General features: G+C 35.0%; 1 protein-coding gene across 1 annotated transcript; it reads left to right on the top strand.

The window, feature by feature from the left end:
- Window positions 1-9,548, top strand: LOC132556366 (uncharacterized). The gene is made up of 5 exons (XM_060220774.1): window positions 1-139; window positions 328-577; window positions 4,870-5,006; window positions 6,939-7,101; window positions 9,019-9,548. The coding sequence occupies exons 1-5, from the start codon at window positions 115-117 to the stop codon at window positions 9,182-9,184; spliced, it is 741 nt and encodes a 246-aa protein (XP_060076757.1). The 5' UTR covers window positions 1-114; the 3' UTR covers window positions 9,185-9,548.

Genomic DNA, 9,548 nt, shown 5'->3' with positions numbered 1-9,548 from the left:
ACATTAAGCGATCAACTATAAATTGAATGGCAATAACAAGAAGATTTCAGAAGACTGAATCACTGGTCGTTCACTGCAGAAGAGCAAAAGGTACACAGTTGATCGCCCGTCACTATGGTTGTTCACGCAAGACTACACGGTATGATTAGTTGGCTACATTAATGGTTTCCTGAATTTTGATCGTGATAACTTAAATATGGTATTGGAAAGTTATTTGATCATTCGACAGACTCAACGATAACAACTGCATTTTCAACAACGTGTTTCTTGTTTAATTTCATAGTCGGGAACTGCATTTTAAACTTGTTTTATTGTTAAATTTCACAGCTGGAATCTTCTTCACGATAGCGGCAGTGTCCTTTGTGACCGGTTTTTCACAAAATCCTTTCTGGTCTGGTTTCCTTTACCGCAGGCAACTTGTTGAAGACCCCAATTGTTCAACGATTAATCACGTAGCTAATACGTATAGAAGCGGTATTAGAGTGTTTCTGAATGAAGAGGGTAACAAACTCTTTCGATCGACGAATACATTGATAACTCGGGAAAGATTGCATTTGTCCTCTGAAAATTTGTGCCGGTAAGTAATTACTATATGTATAAGCGATAAGAAACGATGGTTTTATTCTTATGATTCTTATCTCAGCAAGAAGATTTTGTAATATCTCTTCCAGAAAATGACATCATTGTTGAAAATTGATTATGTTTCTATAATCTAGTTTCCCCAAATTTTCACAGCCCGTCCAGAACACCACCTGGCCCTTCTTAAATTGTTTATAGTATACACTTTCATTACAATTGCAAGCAAATCGGAGGATATTTAGGTTTCGACGAATCAGAGGTCGGAAAATGGCGGAATGACGGCCATTTTGTTGAAATGTGAAACTGAGGCTACAAAAGTGACCGATGTCTGATAATAAGGTGCACAACAAGACACTATACTGATTATGCATGCAGTTTGATGGGAATCCATTGGGTAGATTATGAGATTAGTTGCTGATAAAATAATTACAGAAGTGTTATATTGTAATACTATCTTCTATGTTAGTGACCTAAGCGACGATACAACAGTAAATTTGAATACATATTGTAAAAGTAAAAGGGGCAAAAATATTTATGTACTATTGAAAGAGTTCAAGAATATTTTCCAAGCAGCCAAATCGGCACTAGATTCTTTGTTAAGCCTGAGATTGTGATGCGGTTTTGTCAGGCCACAAGCGAGATCAATCAATCCTCGCAGAAAGGGGCGACCTGGAAAAAGTAACCGACAAGCAAAAGTAAGCAAACTAATTTAAGACCAGAAGTTCTTCAAGTGTGACCTTACGACTCTGAGAGAAGGAATTCAGACTCTCAATCATTTTCAGTTACCTACCTAATGGAAGCCGTGCTACCATGGCCACACTGTCTGACTCAATGCCAAGAAAGGTTAAACAGGTTGTGGGAAATTCTGTTTTGCTTTGTTTTATAAGAATAGATGTATTCGAACAAATGACATAAAATTTGTTACATCTGTGTAACATTGCAATGCATTAGGTGGTCCTGTGAAAAGGAAATCATCTAAAACATTAACTACTCCTGCTGCTTTAAACTTATGATGTAAAATCCAATGAATGGCAGAGCTAAAAGCCTCAGGCAAATGACATGAAATTGAACAGCCCATGGGGGTAAGACACGGTCAAAATAATACTGATCATCTGAAAGAATTTGGATCATCCGAAACGCAGAATCAATGTCTGTCTCTGCTAACAATGAACCTTTACCATACTTCTTAATAGGTTGTATTGCATCTCCAACAGACTGATAGACTACTGAAGAGTTCTCGGCTGAAATACCATCGTTATTTCAAAAACATTCAGCGAAAGACAGATCATGTATAACCCTATACTCATTGGTTTCTTTCTTTGAAACTAAGACTAATTGAAACACTTAATATCAGAATAGGGTAGTAAAGAATAAGGACCCATACATCGACCTTTGTCTATTTCTTTTTGTATCTTATTTTTTACAAACGGCATGTTCTCTATAGCTGTTTTAAGGTTGGTCGTTAAGTGGAAATATCTTAGCCCTTTGTACTGTAGATAAACACCTTGCTTGAAACCCTCTAGCAAAAGCAAAACTTCTGAGTGATGAGTAGAAAAAAAAACAATGTCCAATGTAATCGGCTTGGACAATGAACTTTTTGGGGGAGGACTCCGTTGTTGTTTGTCAGGCGTCTGAAGAAGATTGGGTGGGTAGTTGGATTGTTGGTGTCCAGAACCAATGATTTGTTGGTTGTCGGTTCTAGAGGCAGTGTTTCACACACACCACACCCATTACAAAAATCAGGCCTATAGCAGTTGCTTCCATGTATATTTCTGAGTGTGGTATATGCAATTTAAGCTGTGGGGCATATTTGATACCACATTCTAAAATTTACATGATAATTCATTGCAACAGCCAATCCCGACCTCCGTTTGAGCGTTGAATAATACCTGCGTATTTTATCATGCTGCTTGTTGCCTGAGGATAGGCCTAAATATATATCTAAGCAAAGATGTGAAAAACCGAATGCTACTGATCAATATATTTAATGGCTGCCTTGCAATTCAATCCTCAAGGGTTCTTTTTCTTGTAGGTTTCTCTTCACTAATAAGCCAAAATCAAGGAATTTATTGGTGAAAAAAATTTGCTTTCAATTTAGCATTTACAAATATATCTAAAGGTCGGGATATGCTGCAAATATCAACATGGTAAGTTTCACCAGCTACTCCAAGGAAAATATCGGCAAATTGTAATGGTTTTGTGGGCCGCTGATCCGCTGATCTTGCTGCGGTTACTGGGACGGTTCTCTTCTGCAGCATTGATAATATTAAAGGATCTGATGACACGGCCTTAGTTTCAAATGAAATACTGTTTGGAACTCTCGGCATAGTCTGCTCGACTGCCACAGATAGGTTAATGGTCGACTGGCTGTTTTCTGTTGTTGAATTGGTAGCCGAGTCCGGGGCCGATTTTGGACAAGTGGAGTCGGAGGCAGTTACCTTGTAGTCTGCCCCCTACATATACCTGGATAGCTCTGCTCTTGACGATTGGAGCTAGTGGAAGGTGCAGCAGCCGCTTGTGGCCTATCGGATTGACGCATCGCGTACCTATATTATTAGCTGTACCATCATCAATTTCGTCTGATATTGATAGTATGCTCGCGGGCTGTCTGCCGTCCTGATCGTCTTATCGGACCAGCTGAGTCTTGGATGCCAGTAAAGCAAATTAATGAAAGAGTGTCAGTGCCAGTTCTTTGCCTAAATTTTAAACACCTGGAGTTTCCCGGAAAAGGCAACCGAATTTGTGTATTCCCTAGTGGTACTGTAGTTGGAACATTCCCCCAGTAAATCTTAGCAATGTAAAAACCAGTATACCCTTGTAACAACAAGTAACTATTGGCGTTCCCCTATAAACAATGAATAGATGAAAGTCCGTGCATTCCCCTAGTAATTAATAAAAAATTTAAAATCAAGGCATACCTCGGGTATCAAAAGAATTTCCCCCAGTAAGAAAACCACTTAAAATCCAGGCACTCCCTTGGTGTATGTAGTTAAATATGGGCATTTCTCCAGTAAATATCCATTAAAATCCAGACTCTTACCTGGTGTTAGTACTAAACATTCACCCAGTAAATTATTAAAACATCAAAATCCAGGCATTTTCCCGGTATAATGATAAAACCTGGACATTTCCTCGGTAAATATTTATACTAAACCTTTAAGCAGGAAAATTCCCCAGTCTAAGGAATACCCCATGTAGTAAAACTTTAAGTGAATACATGTATATGTTAAATAAGCACATTATCAGTGATATGTATCAAACGCCTGAACTTAATTACAATTATGTATTTAAATAAGAACATCAAGTAAGACACAGGTCAAGATCAATATGAAATAAAATAATTAGTTAACTATGGTGAAAACACGTGAAGCATATATATGTTATATCATTATTACTTGCATGAGTACAAATGCGAGTAGCCTCCCTTGCTATAGCTTCCATGTCAATATTGAAGAAGACCTTGTTTTACTGTCAGACATTACCACAATGTGTATTTTATCGTAGTCCTGCAATGAAGAAGACGGTGGGAATAGAAATTTTAATTCCAATGTAAATGTACATGCTAGGCAAAAATATATACTTTAAACTTGTTGCGGCACCATTATAATCAAAAGTTGTTAAATTTCAGACATAGATTTTTTTTCTCAGGCAAAAGCCTGAACGAGCGTGCGCGTCCCACCAGTGGAGACTCCCGTCTGGACTCCGCTCTTCTCTTCTCGCAGACCAAGAGAGGTCTACACCGCAATATTATAGAACTTAAGTAATTTTACACAATAGATAAACAGAGTTTTTCACAAGTTTAGTATAACATGACCTTCATGCGAACTGCCTAGATAGAGCTTTGGTAATAACATTGACCACGTGTAGTACATTTAAGATATGATACCATGACAACAAGTTTCACCTTAATTTTTTTTAAATTTTTGTGGCAAATTTCATATTTTACAATTACTTCGTCCTCATAGATTTGTACATTACTAAAAGTACTATATTACTTGGGAGACAAATACATTAACTATAATTTGGTGACATAAAGAATATGAATATTGAATCGTTGACTTGACGTCAAATTTGTATATATTGAATTTTTTTTCATATATATAAATGTTGTACTATTTTAAAATTTCACAACTGACTTTCGCCTAATAGCGAACTTTCGTCAAGGCTCAGCCATTGCATTCTTTGTTTGATAAAAGAAGCAGACATATTCGAATGTTCGCTAAAATTTAATCGCTCTTTGTACAAAAGAGAAACATTTTTTTGAATATTTTATATCATACCATTTTACAGGAATCAAGCCAATGTGTGGAATGAAACACTTAGAGCTCTAAATATGTGTTCTGCAGAACGTGAATTTTTCCAAAATATGACCGTGTTGAATGGATTGTGTTGGACGAATGGTACATTCACGCCGTTGCTTAATGAATGTAAGTAGATAAGAGTAAATTTGTTTTGAGCTTGGTACTAAAATCTGAAATGTATCAATATACAACAAAATTTGTATTAACATTCACAAATATTTCCAATTTTACTATTGTTCATATTTGTTATCAACAAATAACACTTATTATAACTTACCACGAATTTGAGAGCCAAGCATATCTTTGAGTAAACAGCTTATCTATTAGAAATATAATAAAAATAATACTTTTTTTTCTAATTCTCGTGAATTAAATTTCTCAATTTGGTGTGAAGAAATTAAAACAGATTATGCAGCAAGACGCAGTGTTAAGTGATCTACAAGCAGATGTTCTTTAATAGAAAAAAACAATTTACTTGCATAAAATCTCACACGTATCCTACTCGACATTGGTTGGACCAAGAGTTGAATGGTGTCGTCGATGAAGCAGAAAGGCATGGTAACCCTCTTTTTTAGGATCAAGCTTAAAATAATACTTGCGGCTAACTCAAAAAGACAATTTGAATAACGAAATATGATCTGTCTTATTACCAGGCTGGGAGTCAGTCTATTCACGGACGTGTCAGTGATATGTTAGTTATCCACTTCAGCGGTCGGCCATATTTGTATTTTCTTTTAAATCATATATTAGTCAGTATGGTCGCTTACGTTTTGTTATTTCAAATGCCAATCTTCATTATTTTTTTCTAATAATAAACAACGTGGTGACAGTTTGGTTTGTTCTAGGAAACAACATTCTTACAATCTTGTCTTTTCTTACCTTGAGGGTGTTTATTTCCCCTCTGTCATTTCGCAAAACACAACCCAAACACCGTCGCAGTAATAGCGTTAGTCTTGCCAAAATTGCGGGCAAAGCAAGGGCACTAATATGTTCATGTTGTTTAGTCTATAATATGCACGTGTACAAGATAAAAAAGAATATTATAAAAAAAGAGTAATTTTGAGGAAAGAATGTTAAGCGGTCAAAATCATCTTGTTAAGAAAATGATTAACAAGTAAGAATATAAATATATAAGAAGTGTCATTGGTTAACATGTATTCTAACATAACGGTGATATAAAACAGAAACATATGGTATATCTATGAATCATCAAGTTTTGGTCATGATTCCTGAAAAAAAGACGACAGAATAAGAACAGGTGTTCCGAAAAATCAACGTCTTCAACTACCCCCGCCATGCAAATCATAGTCAATCCGAGTAAGTGATGTCACGTTCTCAAAAGAGCAGAAGGTTCACAACAATGGAACCAACAGGTAAACTAACGAACATTAAACACGTCCAACTTCATATCGCACAAAGAAACAAAATATTTCTCAACGAGGTCACTATGACCACCGAAAAAAAACATCACAAACCAGCATCTTTTGAGTTTGTCCGTAAGTTGACGACTTCGACTTCTTGCACGAAAATCGTGATAATGGGAACAGGTTCTTGAATATCAAATTAATTGTAATAAAACATTGATCATATGGATTCTTGTGAAGTTTATTAATTCAGGAGGATAAACGAGGGAGGTTCGTATCCTTATCATTAATAGGTAATCTATATGATTGTAATATCAAAGCATGATTAGTCAGAATTTCTCCATTGGAAAGATTGTATAATGTATAGGTGGGTTTCCTAAGTTGTAAAGGAAGCCCAGTCCTTTTCATATACAGAAAATATCTGCAATCTAGGAAAAAGTTGTTTGACGCCTTACATTCCACAGAGAATGATAAGTATCTTAATCTCCATTTAAAATAAACATGCTGCCAACTTTACACATCTTCAATGATTGTTAATGAACGATATGGTAGGGAAAGTCAAATGAGGGTCAGTTTTGAATGAAAATCACAGAATCGCTTTTGATATTACTATATTAACATCGCATTGAGATTTGTATATCAACGCCGTCTCGTCTTGGTGTATAAATATTGTAATTCTATCTTTATTTCACAGTACTTGATGGTTTTACGGCTGTTAACTACTACTGGGGAAGTGTATGTGGTGAAGAGATTGTACCCGTCTTAAGCTTCTGTTCGATGAGTAGAATTCCACCAGCAAGACAAAAGGAAGCATCTCGATCAAAAAATTACAATGCACTTAAAGATTTATTTAAAAGGTAAATATTACATTTATTACACAACGGCTGTATAGTGCAGTAAATAAATTACTTAACAATACTGTTTATTGATCTAAATTCGTATAGAAAAACAATTTTATTTTCTAATTCTTATTGAAATGTGCGACTTCTTTGTATTTTTGTACTATTTTAAATAATTAATTCTAATTTTTTATTGAAAGGTGCGACTTATTTGTATTTTCATACTATCCTTAATAACTAATTCTTATTTTTTATTGAAAGGTACTATTCACTCGTGTCTTTTGTACTATCCTTTGTAAAGTGAGCCTTATCTATATCATATTTTATTTTTATTTTTGTTGTTTCGTAAACACAAGTAACATTTTGAGCGGCGTCATTTATATTCAGCGGTGCCTTTGTGAATGACATCTTGAATTGTTAACATATCTGTACATTTTATACATTCTGTCTCGTTTTTTTGTTCTCGACTGATTTATTTTTTTTTATTTATTTTCGATATGATCATCGCCGCAAACATGTTAAGCTCATAACACATTAAACTTAGACGTTAAGATGCAAAGAATATCACCGTGAAATAGTGTCAAAAGACAAAATCAACAGTCAATGAAAAGTTTACAGTATTGTGATGTTTTAAAAATTAAAAGCACAATTTCAAACTAGAGAGTTTAGGGAGAGCGTTGTGATTTTTTTTTTTTTTGTAGAAATCAACATCATGTAGAAACATTGATTTTATAGCTGGTTTGAATTGAAATAGTTTGACAATCTTGACAACACTGTATAGCATTCATCCAATTAAAATGAAATTGCACTACCACCATCCAGGAAGACAAAGAAATAAGTTAATAATTGGAAACATTTGGAACTCTCCTTCGTCGTTTCACAACTCTGGGAAAATCATGACTCGGCATTTGGTTTCTTAATTTGACAGAAAAGTACTTCCCGACTGGTTATAGAGGATTGTGGGAACTTGTTTGGAACGTTGGTTAAGTAACGGATTAAAAGGCATTATTTTAGTACATATCATTGCCTGAGCATATTTCTATATGCAAACGTGTAGGCTGAATGGGTTACTATATGTCTTATTTTACCTGCGAAGCGCGTTTTCGAGAGATATTAAAATATCTCCCATTCGTGCATGCCTTTTCAACCCGCAACCCCCTTCCACCCAATCACAAAAACAAAAACAAAAAAAAAATCGAATGACCAAGTATTGTTGAAGCGCATTTTGTCAAATTAGTCATTTTCCTGCGTGCGAAGCAATGGTATAATAAATAGAGTCTTAAAATATAAGCTGTATTTTTGTCTTTCTGTCGGGAACCAAAATGCAGCTTAAAGAGCAATACACTGACCATGCATTCTATTTATCCTGCAGCATTGTCTGAAAATTAGACCATCAAAATTTCAACAGGTTTGTTGTTCAATCTTTGTTTACCTGACGTTGACATTTTGCCTGAGTACGTACGTCAAAATACTTGCTCCGCGCAGGAATATAGACCCTACTTTAACGGATATTACAGCTATTTTATGAATTTTCGTAGACAAACGTGTTCATTACAAGATAAAGAATAACTTATTTCAACAGTTATGTTTATTGTTAAACGTTATTTTCAAGTAAATTAGAAAGTTCTTCTGTCAAATTAACCCACTTGTCGAAATACAACTATTTTACGTCACTGCCGAATACAGACAAAATTACATGTTTCAGGTGTATTCCGACAGTGACAGCGTCAGTTACAGGAGAGATCGATGTAGTCTCTCATACAAGTAAAATATAGATATTTAAAGGGAGAGTAATATTTATTTCATTAGATTTTCAAAGGAATAGCAAATAGAATATAGGAGGATTCATGAAAATAAAAGTCAAAGTTTAAAAAGTTTAGAAAACTTTAGAAATCTTTAATACCGAATAAATTTTCTACATGATTATCTTTGTAGGCTAATTGAAGAAGAAATAAGATGCATCAATGACGGATTTGGCAATGGTGACGACGTGAGGGCTTGTGGTGACGTGGGGAGTCTCAAGAGATTTGTCACTATCATCAAACTGTTTGACAGGAATGGATTCGGCATGACGTTTTCTCCGTCCAATTTTGGACTGTGAACTGACCTTTTGAATTTTCTCCTTCCTTTCAAAATGTAATTACATTCTTTGTTTTTCACTCAAATTAGCCAACTTGCTTTTTTATTGTTGTTTTGAAATTTCGGACCAGTCACCTATTCATCGGTCCTTGTTGAAAATGTTGTGTGGACAATTTGCTCACAGTAGTGCAATTTCATAGCTATAAGATGTACTTGTCTAGTGCAAAAATAAAACTCGCATAAAGCATACAACCTAATTGTAAACACAATTACCATTTATCAGGAAAAAATGGAAACCGCTTGACAAAGGAAAACCAGTTTGTGTCATCCGACATCTTGTAACATTGATCCTTGTATTGGTATAATAAACTTCTGCAAAGTGTTAA

Source organism: Ylistrum balloti, unplaced genomic scaffold (assembly GCF_031769215.1).
Source record: "Ylistrum balloti isolate Yb309-2 unplaced genomic scaffold, AGI_CSIRO_Ybal_v1 Utg370566, whole genome shotgun sequence".
Classification (NCBI taxonomy): Eukaryota; Metazoa; Mollusca; class Bivalvia; order Pectinida; family Pectinidae; genus Ylistrum; species Ylistrum balloti.
Note: the sequence above shows the minus strand (reverse complement) of the source record. Positions and strands in the feature narration are given on the sequence as shown.